At 46.5% G+C, this 14,540-nt stretch overlaps 4 protein-coding genes across 4 annotated transcripts; 2 read left to right on the top strand and 2 right to left on the bottom strand.

Annotated features, from left to right (window-relative positions):
* Positions 1–2,232: 2,232 nt before the first annotated feature.
* MYCFIDRAFT_210661 (uncharacterized protein) lies at positions 2,233–4,651 on the bottom strand. The gene has a single exon (XM_007925882.1). It carries the CDS (start codon positions 4,209–4,211, stop codon positions 2,346–2,348), a length of 1,866 nt encoding a protein of 621 aa, XP_007924073.1. The 5' UTR covers positions 4,212–4,651; the 3' UTR covers positions 2,233–2,345.
* A 425-nt stretch (positions 4,652–5,076) lies between these two features.
* Positions 5,077–5,762, top strand: MYCFIDRAFT_112132 (uncharacterized protein; the record flags this gene model as incomplete). The annotated part of the gene is made up of 2 exons (XM_007925881.1): positions 5,077–5,466; positions 5,517–5,762. Coding segments are annotated over 2 exons (636 nt in total), but the record flags the coding sequence as incomplete, so codon positions are not given.
* A 696-nt stretch (positions 5,763–6,458) lies between these two features.
* On the top strand, positions 6,459–8,639 carry MYCFIDRAFT_107204 (uncharacterized protein; the record flags this gene model as incomplete). The annotated part of the gene is made up of 2 exons (XM_007925880.1): positions 6,459–7,543; positions 7,865–8,639. Coding segments are annotated over 2 exons (1,860 nt in total), but the record flags the coding sequence as incomplete, so codon positions are not given.
* A 389-nt stretch (positions 8,640–9,028) lies between these two features.
* On the bottom strand, positions 9,029–10,270 carry MYCFIDRAFT_63179 (uncharacterized protein; the record flags this gene model as incomplete). The annotated part of the gene is made up of 1 exon (XM_007924489.1): positions 9,029–10,270. The coding sequence occupies one exon, from the start codon at positions 10,268–10,270 to the stop codon at positions 9,029–9,031; it is 1,242 nt and encodes a 413-aa protein (XP_007922680.1).
* Positions 10,271–14,540: the final 4,270 nt, after the last annotated feature.

The raw sequence follows: 14,540 nt of genomic DNA, 5'->3' as shown, positions 1-14,540 counted from the left end.
ATTCTAACTAACGTAGGTAGTAAAGTCTAGTAGGCGTTTATTTCCGAGGTCGTCCTTTAGAACTATAGGAACATAGTAGGCCCTATAGGTTAAGTGCCGAGCGTTATTAAACTAAGCAAGGGTTAGCAGGTTAGCTCTATTTAATTGTCGAAGGTCTAATTACTTAGCTAGGCGATAGCTAATAAGGGCGCTAACTGAATTTCCTAGATCTAGTGTAACCTTAGTTTTATAGTTAGTTCTGTATATATCCTATATAAGACAGGTACGTATAATAGCTAGTATAATGTCGATAGTCTTACGCCGTACGAGGCTAACAGTTAGTGCGACGCCTAATCTTTTTTCGACTAATTAGAAGGACTAATAGGGGTAGCGTTAGTAGCTAAAAGGTGCTTTCGGTATTTAGCGGTAGCACGGTCGATTCGGGCCTAGTCCTTAGGTTTATCGCATTAGCCTAGTAAATAGCTAGTGCTATTACAGTTAAAGCACTTCAATCCGGTTAGGTAATTGCTATAGCTGCTATTGCTACTATTATTAGTTAAGCGATTAGTACTATAGGGATACGAGCCCCTTCTACGGCCTCTATCGCAGCCTCCTTTATATAGTCGCCGGCTACGGCCTCTTCTACGTTAGTAGTCGTTGCTATTTCTATTATTAGTAGTATTCGTTTAGGGAGTACTTCCTTAGTTTCTACTACGGCTACGGTTGTTAGCGGCTAGCCGTATCTTAGATTCTAGTCGTTACTAAAGCTAGACAGCTCGTTTAGCTATTTCTACTTCGACTATAAATTAAATGCGTATTAGATTAGCCTGTTCGAATATATAGCGGCGGTCTAATTTGAGGATAAGCTCCTATCTAAGCTTTAGGCGTATCTCGGAGATCTATAGAGAATTAGTCTTAGCCGGAAGGTCGTCTTCGAGGGTCTTTAAATAGGCTTTAAATAAGCGAGCCGATTAATTAGTCTTTTGTTTAGCTCGGAGGTACTAGTCCTAAGCATGTTATTGCCTTAGTATAGGGTTTCTAAGAGTGTCTAGTATAATAGTCTTATAGGTATGCTACTAAATAGCAGTCTAGTTATTAAGGGAGTCGAAATAGTTATCCTAGGTACGCTTTAGGTCTCTATTAATATACTATATAGTATAGACGACTAACGAATAGTCGTCTAGTAGAGCCCTTAGTACGTTTCGCTAATTAAGCTTATAGTTACGAATATAGTCGTTATATTGCTTTCGACTAGAGCTATTAAACACAGTATAGTCCTTAAGCTTAGCATCCTTCTTCTATACTAATAGTAAGGAAGGTCCTACTATTAGTTTAGTAGTAGTTATTAGAGCTTCCTAAAGGCGACAGAGCTCGAGGAGGTTATCCTTTAGCTATTATTCTTAACGTAGGGCAGTAAGCCTATTTTAAGTAGCTTCTTAAAGTCTCCCTACTAGTTAGGGCCTAAAGGCTAGTTAGCTATATCGTCGATTAATAATGTTGTTAAGAATGTCGTTAATAGGCAATTCTAGATTATTACCTAGAATTATAGGCTCTTTATTAATAGGCTCTATACTACTAGTATTGTTATTGCTAGTGCTACTAGCGGCGCCGCGGTTATTGTTACTTCGTAATAAGCCGGCTATTATAAGGGGTAATACTAATAATGTATTATAGCCTCTTATAGTACAGATATAGCGGAATTAGTAGATATCGGTCTAGTACGATTAACTCGGTATAATAGGCTATATAGAAGGCCTTGCTTAATAATTAGTACGGTTGTTTTAATAGAATAGTACGTATAGGTCCCGTTCTTCGGGCGTAATATAGTTAGATTAACGGTTTTCGGGGCTATACCGCTAAAAGCTTGAAATAAGGACTATCTAGCTACTATCCTTAAAGGGTAGATTAAATACTATATAAGAAGGGTTATATTAGTAGGTAGATAGGGTAGTAGTACATTAGTATAGCATTCGATAGAGATCTAAGAGGAGAGGGAGGAAGGTAGGCTAGTTAGCCTAACGCTAAGCACTAAGCCCTACCTAAGGTATTAGGACCCTAGCTTTACTTAGTCTAGTTATATACTAATTACGTGTAACCTCTAATAGTAGTATATAGACTTATTTCTTTAGTATTACTTAGGAATTAATAGCTAGCTAGGGCTTAGGGAAGTAGCTACTAGCTAGGCTCTACGATAAAAACGACCTTTTATTAGAAAGAGCTCGATCTTAGACTATAGAGATTTCGCCTAATATTATCGTAAACTTAGCTATAAGCCGAGGCTATAAGCCGAGCGGATTTAATACATATCGTAAATCATTATGCTATGCTATACTATGCTATGCGATGCAAAATCATACACAAGACATCTACCACCCATATGTCTCGGTAAAAAGAAATATGCCTTGAGCCCCAGTACCTTTATGTACAGCACGCTCATCGGAAAGCTTGGCAACATATGTACGAGTCTGGGCAGTGATGGCCAAACCACCGCAAACGATCACGGCAGTCTCGCCGAGAGCCTGTTCTACTGGTGCTCGGATCATCGAATCCAAGGTTGGCCTGCCGCCATGCTTCATGACCAGCGCAGAGGATTGTCTCCCTTTTGCGAGGTGGAGCGGAGTTTTGTCGTTCTCGATCGAATGCGCACTCGCACCCGTGCTGCTCGATGCCGAGGAGCCAGGTGATACGGAGATGGAATTCGTCCTGACCTCCTCGGCCGCGTCGGGAGGTCCTAGCGGCTGGGATCTGGTGACATGCACACAGATCTGCAAATTGAGAGCGAGGCCCTGCGATTGCTCGATAAGTGCTCGAAGCTCTTCGGCAAACCACTGGTAATGCTCCTCGGCCTTGATCATCCAGTGCAAGGAAATGTTTCGGACGCAGCCTTGTTTTCTCACAAGATCCTGCAGAAGCGGGACGATGAAGGATGCGCCTGAGGAGCAGGCGATCAAGACTACAGTTTCATGATGCGAGAGATCTGGTGGCGAGCCCCAAGGTCCGCTTAGAAATGTTCGATAGCGCCAGTGACTGCCGGGAGTCTTCTGGGCAGCCTTGTGCAAGCTTTTTGAGAAGCCAGAGCGAGCTTGTATGAGCATGCTCAGCTTTCTTTCATTTTGGTCGCGACCACTTCTTGGAGCATTGGCGATGGTGAAAGGATGAAGTTCGAAAGGTCGCAAGCCAGGCATCATGACATATGCATGCTGTCCCGCCTGCCACTTAAAGTCGGCATTTTCGATCGTCAGTCGTACCACATCACCTGGTAGCGTCTCAAGATGTGTCGTGTATCCCGCCTCGAATGGGCTCTTCCCGCCCAACAAGTGAAAATTCCTCAGCACACCCCAGATAATTCGCATACCCCAATCGAACGCCACAAATGCGATTGACAACCAGATGTTGTACCTCGCATACGATGGCACATGCACAAAAAGCAGCCACAGCAGAACACCCGCAGCCGCAATATGCTGTATCACAAACAGCTCATAGTTCAAATTCCTGAAAAGTCCGAACCCAGAAATCACCGTCCAGGTAACAACCCCCCAAGCCCCGAACCCATATTTAACCATCGGCATCATCTCGATCTCCATTTTGACAATGTCTGCCAAGGACCATTCGGTATAGAAGAAAGACCAGTGCACAATCGCGGTCAGGAACACGGTCCGCGCCGCCCAACGGTGTACCCAGTTGAAACGTTCGTACGAGATACCCGTCAAGATACTGATGGGGTTGAACTTGCACGACAGCAAGTAGATTAGAGGTATTTGGGTGACAGTAACCCAAGCGGCTCGGAATCCGACTTTTTCCCATTTGTATGCGTACATGGGATCTTTAGATTTCAGAATGGTCCCGGTCCACAGGAAGGATAGGATTATGATCCAGTAGAAGGCTAGAAGGAGCCATCGGCCTACAGGTAAGGGAGTGAAGTATTTCGTGATTCGACCGGTGAAGTAGTAGGGTTGTGGGTACAGCATTTCTCGGGTCGTTGCTTGTGCTGTTGCGTAGGCTTGGGCGATGCAGCCGGTTGGTCGTGAGGGGATGCTTCGTGGAGTGCGTTGATGCGCTTTTAGTCGCTGTCTGATCTGTAGTATTGAGGCGGCTCTGATGACTGTGAGGAGTCCGACGCATCCGGCTATGCCGTACCAGAAGCCATAAGCATAGGACTCGTCGGCGGGCGTGAAGATGCCGCCGCTCATTGTCATGCCGCTCATGTCGTGGTCCATGCCGCTCATGTCCATCTTGAGCGGCGAAGAAGACAGTCCTTGCGTTGTCTTTGGAGATGAGCACTGCAACGACGCGGGCCAGAGGCCTCTGCCACGTGAGTCGCTGCGGTCAGGACGGCAACATGCGATGCGGTCAAGGGCGTCTAGCTGCTGCAGTCCAGGCTGATACCTTCTTCAACAGCTGTTCGCCCAGCCGTGTTCGGATTCGCTTGGGAAAGAGATGAAGTCGATGTTCGGCGTTCGGAAGTTGAATCGGAAGTTTGTTCAGTCAAGATGCCCTCGTTCGCCGTCGTCACGTCGCTGCTGGCCTGGCAAGATGTGCCCTGTTGGTTGACAGGCCTTCCCATGAACCCCAATCTCAGAGTCAACTTCGCCTCCCCGAGCCCAGATGTTGTTTGCAATGCACCGGTGATCTTCTCTCTGTCGACTCGGCGGTGATTTATTTCCCCTGCCAGTCCCACGTCAGCGTCGGCAACAAGTCGTGGTGGATGGTGTTCGAGGATCGGGGTGCGGGGTGCGGGATGAAGTGAGCAAATATGCTCTTGGCGCCGCCGGCATTGAGCAAGTAAAATGACGCTAGTCCAACTGCATGCATGAACAGGCCAGACCTGGAATGCTGCCAGATCCTGAGACGTGGACACCCAATCACTGTGGCAGGACGTGTGCTATTACCGTGACTTCCCTATCCGCCCTTGCCGTCGGACAGCATCCGTGGCGAGACCGCACGTGGGATTTGCTTTATTTAGCAAGATATGTAGGTTCTGCCCTGATCAATAGACCCATCGGGGGCCTCCAACTGTGTTTCTCTTCTGCATCGCACTTCACTTCTTCATACACATCGCTTCTCCTAGCACCATTCCCACAAATACTCGCGACAATGCTCCGCTCATTCTGCACCGCTCTCATCGCTGCCAGCCTGGCATCCGCTCACTTCACCCTCGACTGGCCACCAACCGCAGGCTTCATCGACGACGACGAGCCAACAGCACCGTGCGGCGGCGCCACTGTCGTCGTGAACGACACCGCCCCCCAAGTTCAGGTCGACCGGTTCGCAGTTTCCATCTTCAGCTCGCATCCCGCCGGCTCCTGGTCCTTCCTCGCCACCACCGACACCAAGGAGCCATACAACTTCACCGAGATTGTGCCAGTCGTGAACAGCACTGGCATTGGCAAGTTCTGCTTGACGGATCTTCGAGCTCCTGCGTCCTTCGCTGGTAAGGGAGGTATCATTCAGGTCATCGACTCGTCTGTGGATGGCACTCTCTATCAGGTAAGAATCTCAGCATACTTGTGACGCATTTTGCTCATGATGCTGTACAGTGCGCTCCTGTCAAATTCGTGACTGGAAGCAACGCCACCGCTGGTTCCTCTTGCACAAATGCCACCGGCTTCACTGCTACATGGACATCAGCGTCCACCCACAGCTCCGCATCTTCGAGCTCACCAAACGCTTCTGCTTCTGCCTCTGCTTCTGCCTCGGCAACTAAGGCTTCTGCTTCTGCTACCTCGAGCGCAGGTGCTGCGATGGCTACGGCGATGGGCAGTGTTGTGGGTCTCGGCATGTTGGCAGCTGGTCTGATTTTGTAAGCGGAGAGCGATTATGGTCTAAGGGCAGTTCTGGTGAATACAAAGCTCTCACTGAAAAGCATTGCTATGGAGCAGTTGCAGCTGTGTTTTCATCTCTGAGCAATGCCAATCGAAGGTAGACAATGGCTCCCCGAGCATACCAGCGCATATTGCAATGCCGCTCTCAGGTGGAAGCAGCGGAACATATGTAGCAATAACTATGCACAATCAAGTCCTCCCAGATGATACTCTCACAGCACAGCGGGCCCAAAATTAGAGTTTCAGGGAAAGTCTTGGCAAAAACGCGAAACAGACGCGGTGCCAACATCCCACTCCACCTTCCATCCCCATCTCCATCTCCATCTTTACTTTTCCAGAAAACCCTCCCCAACAAGTTCTTCAACATGCAGCACGATGACCGACGATCCAGTATCACGTGGCTTGCCGTTCGAGATCGAAACATTTTGGCAGAAGCCGTCGTTCTTCCGCACATTCCACAAAGATGAAAGTATTCTTGACGCCTGGGACGACAGGATCCAACCTTTAGAAATCCAAAAACAACATGAGCTCCCTGACCTCAGTCTTGAATTGGGCATCCCGGACCTTGACGGAGATGATGCAGACTTGAGTCCCAATGCTGAGCGAGTCGAGAATCAAGTCGAAAATGGAATCCTCGGCCCTTCAAGCGATGATAATGTGCCGGAAGAACATGACATCTGGGCTGTCGATCTGCATCTGGAGGTCAATGAAGATTCTGGTAGATTCCATACCTGGGAAGCTTTTGAAGGCAAGGATGTTGCAAATAGTCAGGCGACTGCGTACCTATCAGAAGCAGGACCTGATGCTTTCGATGCTGCTATTGCTACGATAGAAAAAAGCATTGGTGTCTTGCCCCAAGACTACACGCTTCGCTGCCTCAGTGCACTCGCTCTAGGACGGTCTTCAAGTCTGTTCTCGTGGAAGGAATCCGAGCAGACCTTCCACCAGACATTGCAAGGTGCCGCCATCTCTGGCACCAGCTTGCGGTCTTCAGAAAGTTTCACCGCAAGCCTGCTCACGATTGGCAACCAGATCAAGCGACTTAGGATCTTTTCCGATACCACACGTGGTGTGCGTCACTCATGTCCGGCGGTCTTTGCACTCAAAAGTTGCATCGGCGATCTTCTAGACGCCATTGACGAGAGTGTTTCTGCAAGAGTTTCCATTGTAAGATCTATGCTGCAATTGCAAGGACTTGTTGCAAGGCCTGCTCAACTTTTGGCAATCATGACTCTGCTTGTCGAATCGGTCAAGCGTTGTCAATCTGATGAAAGCGTTATTTCTCGCCTCGCCGATAGCATTCACGAGGAAGTGCAGAGAGATCAGGTATTCGCGGATGTGCTTCAGATCCTGCTGGCTCGAGTGAGCGTGCCTTGGCTCGAGACATTGGCGGGCAATCTGGGATTTGCGGATCCAGTCGCAGGAGTTTCAGATGATGATGCCGCACAAGACTTCAAGTCCAGTATCCAATCCAGCACGGCGTTTGTCAGTGCTGAGGATCGTAATCTGCTCTACGAAACGACCTCTGCAGTCTCCCTTCTGCGGCAAATTGATTCCAACCATGCTCTCACAGGAGTACGAACAGTTCAACTCGCAAGCCTATCGCCCGTCGCATGCTTCACCGACAGTGCATTGGATTCGTCGAGCATAGCAGAAACTGCGCGAAGTTATCAAGAGGACATGATTTCTTTACTCGTGAAAGGGAGACCGAACGCTGAGCCGACTACTGCAGACATCAGGGCGTCAATTGTGGTAGATACATTGTGGCAGGACTCTGATGCTCATGATCTGTACCTTACCGACTTGGACACTCTGATGTCGCAACTGCCCACTTCGCACGTCGAGAATATCGGACATTCGCTGCACCACACAGCAGTGGCAGCTCTGAATCACCACGAGAGCGACAATGATGTGACTCCCGACCTGAACAAGCGTGTTCTTGACCTGTCACTCATTGCACATCTCAGGCCTTTGATTGCAACCCAGAACAAATTGGTCAATGGCGTTATCCTGCGACAACTCTTGCGTGAGCACCGATTGAGGCATCACCTCGCTACTCAGAGGTCCTTCCAGATGTTCGGCAATGGCAACTTCGTATCAAGAATGTGTGCAGCACTATTCAGCGAGGATGTGCAATCTGCTGAGCGAAGGCGTGGCACAGTCCCAACAGCAGAGACCGTCGGCCTGCGTCTGGGAGCGTCGCATGATGAGCGCTGGCCACCTGCTAGTTCTGAGCTGCAACTTTCGTTGATGGGTATTCTTGACGACTCTGCCGGCGACGCCTCGATATCAGAAAACTTGAGCTTTGCGATACGTGAGTTGCCAGAAGTTGAGATCGATAGAGTACTGGACCCACACTCCATCTATGCCTTGGATTTCTTAAGGCTGCAGTACAATGTCACTGCCCCATTAGATGCGGTGCTGACATCTAACGCTCTCAACAACTACGACGAGATTTTCCGCTTCCTGCTCAAACTCCTGAGACTAGTCCACGCCACCGGCGAGCTATCAAAGCAAGTGCTCAAGACCCGACCATCCGCCATAGCTTCAACCTTCGCCCAAGAATCTCAACTCTTCGTCAGCATCCTCGTTTCCCACATCATGGACCTCGGTATCGCACCTCCCTGGCAAGAACTCATACAATCAATCCTCAACCTCGAACGAAAACTCGAAGAAGAAGATACAAAAAACGAAATCGGCACCCGCGCCCACCTCGGCATCGAAGGTCTCCAACACATCCACGAGGCATGTTTAGATCGCATCCGAAGCAGACTCTTCCTCAAGCGCAAACATGAGAAGCTGCGGAATTCTGTCGAGACGGTATTCGCTGCTTTGCTCAAAGCTGCATATGCTGTCACGACGCACAACTTCGGAGCTCTCGCTCAAGACTTCCATGACTCGGTCAAAGCTTTCGTAGATCTGCTTAAGCAGACTGCTGACAAACCTCCCAAGTCACTGGCTGCGGCGGAAGCAGAAGATGCTGAGGTCTTGAGGACGTTACTGCTGAGATTGAATTGGAATGGACATTATGAAGATCAAGATCAAACGTGGTAGTCTTTGTTCTATACCATACGTAGGCCTATCTGAATCGAGAAAGTTGAATTACAGCTTATATTGATTGATTGCTCCACCTAAGGGTATCGTATCGTACCAACTCTCGACTAACGTGTGGCGCGCATTATGCACAGTATCAACACTCTCCACGAACCCGCAAATGTCAATCAATACTACCTCCCACCAACCTTCTCCGCCTCAATCTGATCCCGCAGCTCTTGAAGCGCAGCCTCCCTCTTCCGCAAATGTGCCTCCAACCCATCAACCTGCTCCTTCACCATCCCAATCTCATCACTATACTGCTTCAAACTCTGCCCCGTCTTCGCCTTCCCCTCCCCATTCTCCAAATCCCTCAATTCCCTCCTCTTATAATCCAACAACATCTCCAATTCCCTCTTCACAAGCGCCGGCTTACTATCCTCCCGCCTCCCACCCCTCTCCCGTCTCCTCTTCGCCTGCTCCTCCACCCTCCCTATCTTCTCCTCCAAATCCTTCAACTGCTTCTTCAACCTCACCTCCTCCCACTCCCCATCCCTAGGCGTCGCACTAAAATCCGTCCCCTTCACCTTCCTCTCCCCACCAACCCCCAATCTCGAAAGATACGTATCCCCAAACTTGGCCTTCTTCCCCGTCACCGTATTCTCATCCCCTCGAGAATTCGTCCCCCACCGCTCCGCCGCCGCCTGTCGTTGCGACACCCTGTCAAGATTAAATTCTATCTTCCCTTGCTCAAACGTCGCCCTCAAACTCGGCGGCACGGATCTCGGGATGCGATATCCTTCGTGTCGGTTGTTTAGAATGTGGAGGAAGGCGAGACAGGCGTCTTTGTTTATCCCTTCTTCGCTTTTTGGGTTGACGAGATTCCAGGCGGAGCGCACGTCGGTGTCGGGTACGTCGAGGCTTTCGTAGAGGTCGGATAAGTCGGAGAATCTTATAAGGCCGGAGCGAGAATCGCGGGATGAGGTGTAGATGTCTTCGAATTTTTTTCTATCCGAGGGGGACATGTACCAATCGAAACCATCCTTCAGACCTTCTTGCCCTTCATCTTCGTCGTAGTCCGGTCGTTCCCATCTTTCTCCTCCGCCTGCGACTGCGCGTGTTGCTTGTACGAGATGGGCTTTGGATTCGGGGACGAGCCAGTCCGGGAGCGTTTTGGGCACGTCGAGGTATTCGCGGTTCATGAGGTCGTAGATTAGACGCATCGCGACGCAGAATTCTTCGAAGTCGAGGCGGCCGTCGCCGTCGACGTCGGCCAGGTCCCAGATTCTTTCGAGTTGGTCGTCGCGCAGTTGGGAGTTTTTTAGCACTGAGGCGGCTTGCGAGCCATCGAGGTGGGTAGAGTTGTTCGAGAGGGAGGCGAAGATCTCCCAGTACCGGTCGATTTCCCATTGTTCGATGCGTTTGGCGGAGGACATTGTGGAGGTGTGGAGAGGGTGTGTTTAGGAGGTGGAGTTTTATGGTGTAGTATGGAGCTTGCGTGTCTGGGACATGTAGTGTTGTGGGTTTACAGCCCCTGAGAAATGGAGGTTGTGTACACTGTATATTATACTGGTGTACACCCATGGATATATAGGGCCATATAACTGAATAGGCATAGCGTAGGGGTGCAAATACCAATAAGGAAAGATGTAGATACGACTGCTGCCTATACTATAGGATTAGATATTCTCGATTCCTTCGACCTACGTACCTCGTACTAGTTCTCGAATAGCCGACTCTTCTACTTACTAAATTAATACATTATCGTCTAGTCCTAGAGAATACAATAGCTCTTGTAAGGCAGTGTCAAACCCTACGTTGTCTTATAAAGCCTGTGCTATAGCGGCTATTATAGGAGTAAAAGCCTCTTATAATAGGTCTTATAGTATATCGTAGAAGTCGTCGTCGTTGTCTTTAGTACTAGCATTAAGTTTATACTTGATACGTAGATTCTAATAGTAATAGACTAACATCTCTATATACTCGTAAGTAAGGCGGTTGTAGCGGAGGTTATAGATAAAGCTATAAGCTAACTAGTTGCGCTTAGTAGCGCTAGTTGTTAGACAGATTAATAGTACTAGTATATATAGTTCTAAGAGCTCCGGATAGTCGTCTCTTATAAGGTTATGCTACTATTGCAGCGGACTTATGTTCTTTGCCGCGTGCTATACGATATTGTTGCTAAATAGGCCGCTACGGTTACGAAGAGTATATAGGTTAGCGAGTAATAGCGCCGCTCTATCTTTAATCTCGGCAGTAGACTTAGGTACGTGCTCGAAGCTAGGTCGCTTGCTATTACGGCTTTGTAAAGTGCACTATTCTTTAAGATATTCGGCGAGTTCGTAGAGCTTATCGTTACTAACGAGGATAGCTTATTTATTAGGTTGCTATCGCTCTTTAGCGTCTGCGAGGTATACTACGAGCATAAGGTAGTAGTATAGCTCGTCGTATCGAATGCTAATTATTTCGGTAATAGTATTTATTAGAATAAAGTCGTTAATAAAGGACTAGTTCTAAAGCTACCTATAGTTAGAATATACGTACGAAAGCGAAGGTTTGTCGGTCTCGAGCGCAATAGTAACTTTAAGGAATAGCTCTATTAGTTTGATATACTCGTCTAAGCGCTTCTAGAAGCTATTGTTCTTAATAAGATAGCAGACGTAGTCCTAAGCACCGCGCTGCTTAGCGCTACTACCCTCTAGAAGAAGGTGTTCTTAGATACGAAGTTCTTGTATCTAGAACCGGTTCTCGAAGACCGCTCTAGCGTAATATAGCTTGCCTTGCTATCTAGTGTTTCCGGGGCTCTAAAATCGCCGCACCTTGCTATTACTAAGCTATAGCAAAAGCTTAAATAGAAGATAGGTGTTCCGGAAGTAGTTTAAGACCGCTAGAATCTTAGTATAGAAGCTGTCGACGGTATCGTAATTATATATATCGTTTATAAGCAATTTAGTAGTATAGGAATAGCAACCTAAGGTAACGAGGTAGGGTCTCTTCTCCGTAACCTTAAAAATTTGTTAGCTAATAGATAAGCTCTAATAATCGGACCGCTCGCGGACTGTATATAAGTAGCGCCGCTGCGATTGCCCTTCTCGGATTTTAAATATACTAACCTCGAGGCTACTGCTATAACATTCGTATTGTTAGCAACTAAAGCGATAATCTTATCGCCCTATTGCGCTATAGACCGCTCGAGACCTTTAGTATAGTTAACCGCCGTACTACGATTAGCACTAGCGAGCTTATAACCGACGAAGAAGGCCGCCCTTAGCGTAATCGCGAGATAGTTAGTATTCGACCTGCCTTAGGTGTTTTTCTAACTATTAGTCGTATATGTAATGCGAGAGCTCTTAGCTATCTTAGCATTTATCTCCGCCTATAGCCTCTTATAAATACGAGGTAGGTACTTATAGCGGATTTACTAGCGAGAAGGAGGCGTAAAGGCCGGTCGAAGAGCCTTTAGCTATAATTTAAACTAAATACTCTTAGTTAACGATAACTCCTTACTAGACGATAGTATCTATTTAACTAGCCTCTTATAAGCAACCTCGTGCTCTTTAGGAGACATATAGTTAATAAAGCTGTTACCGCCGATTAGAATCGTCTGTTCCTTCTTAGCTCGAGGAATAGGCGCCTTAAACTTAGTACTAATATCCTTATTAATAGCTACCTTCTTAGGCTAATACTCCTACTAGTGCTCCTTAGGGAGAATACGGCATACAGACAGATAACTAATAACCCTTCCTTTAGCATTAGAAACCTAGAGATTACCGCAAAAGTTACACTTAACTCGTAGGTAGTTCTTGCCTTCTAAATAGGTGCGAGTTACTAGCAACTAGTATAGATCCTCCGCTCGTTTGCGCTTACCGAGTGTTAGTAATAGCACTAGCACCGAGGCACCTAGCAAGAGGCGTTGTTAGCTAGAAGATAAGTTGTCGGATATAGTAGCTTAGTTAGTTATTTAGCTTAGTAAAAGAGATAGAATCTAATAGGCAAGATAGGATCGATTAATAGGGACAATAAGTTAAATTCTACTGCAAAATAGTCTATTATATCCCCTTCAAATAAGGCCTCTATACTATTTAGGTTTCGCTCGAGATACGAGGAAAATTTTCCTCTCTAGCTATAGTATTCTAGCTATATACTAAATGTTCCCTTTTATTATAACCTATCGTATCCTATACGCGATTCTATATACAAACGCGGACCTAACGCGAAAAGACACGAATTCTAGCGATAAGAATGTAATACTTCTAAGGGCTAGAGGTCTAGTCGACTAAATCGACTAAAGCTAACTTATTAGCTAAGCAGCTATTGCCGCAGCTAGCGACGGCTCTAACCCCTATTAGTACCGATAACTACTAATAATAGGCTAGTTAGGTATATATACTAGCTAAATTTCCCACCCCTGTATATATAGTGTATTACATGTTGTATACACTATTTACAGGCTAGTAGACTATATTACTAGGGATATGGATTAGAAGCTAGCTCGCTCGCTAACGTCGGGCGTCGGGCGTCGGGCGTGCTAAGGCCGGAGCTTCTATCGCAGTAAAGGTTTCCTTTCCTTTATTTCTCTTTAATTAACTTATTAAGTTCTTAAGCAGCGAATATCTTATAACTTCTAGTAGAGACTCCGTCTACTAGCTCGCCTACTCTCTATATACGCGACGTTTACCTACATAGGCCTAGTTAGTCTCTATTTAGACCCTGCTTCTATTATTAGCGGCTTGCTGCCCCGAGCGAAGCGAGGGTCTAAAGCTAAATTGTCGAAAAGTACGGATCTAACTATTCGTAAAATAGAGGTATATAGCGCAACGCGAAATATATCAATTTTATTGCTAGATTATAAATAGAATAGTATCGGAAGGCATTTCTAATTTTAACAAAGTATATAGAATATAGCGTTATTATATTATAACGATCGCGCCGAGACGAGTCGTATATAGCTAGCCGCTAAGACCTAAGCCTATAATATGCCGTATGTCGCTTTTTGTCGCTTAACGATAATATCTATATAAGCTTGTAGCGCGAGCAATTCTAAGCAGAGTTAATATAGGCATATTTGTCGTATTTCGATGCGCTATAGTAATATAACCTTCTTCTACTAGATACTCGAAGCTAGCTTTACAGGTCGTATGTCGCTTTTTATAACACTAATATAAAACATACATTATCGGGTAGAGCGTCTATTCCTAAGTTAGTTTTATATAAGGCACGGAAGTGTCTAAGGTTATAGTATTAAGATACATTAAATGCGCCGAAGCTACTCTAAAAGCCTAAATCCGGCTTTTTAGTAAGGGCATAGTGTGTATAGAGATCTATATTGTGTAGCGCTAACAACGCACATATTCCTATACGTGTATCGTCTCGCTCTAGAGACGCTACGCTATCTATTAATGTCGGTTTCGTATATTCGCGATATACTACCGTCGTATAGTATTAGACGCGACTATAGGTCTCGGAGCCGACTAATCTTTAACTATATATAGGTGTCCGTCTTGTCGCGTCTTAGTCGCGTCGTATAGTTAAAGATTAGACTATCTTACTATGTTAGTAATAAGTAAATCGCTGTTGTTAATGCCTTTAAGATAGTAAATCTTCCGTATTTTTCGCGACTTTATTAAAGTAGGTCTATTCGATAAAGCACTAACCTCTGCTACTTGCTAACCTACCGAAGAAGCGTCTCTCGTATTTTAACTTAAC

The sequence above is a fragment of the Pseudocercospora fijiensis genome, assembly GCF_000340215.1.
Source record: "Pseudocercospora fijiensis CIRAD86 unplaced genomic scaffold MYCFIscaffold_2, whole genome shotgun sequence".
NCBI classification, from domain to species: domain Eukaryota; kingdom Fungi; phylum Ascomycota; class Dothideomycetes; order Mycosphaerellales; family Mycosphaerellaceae; genus Pseudocercospora; species Pseudocercospora fijiensis.
The sequence above is the reverse complement of the archived record's forward strand: the minus strand, read 5'-3'. Positions and strand labels throughout refer to the sequence as shown.

Bases quoted from the DNA above. Each gene is read 5' to 3' on its own strand.
- MYCFIDRAFT_210661 (XM_007925882.1), bottom strand. From the start codon at position 4,211: ATGGACATGAGCGGCATGGACCACGACATGAGCGGCATGACAATGAGC.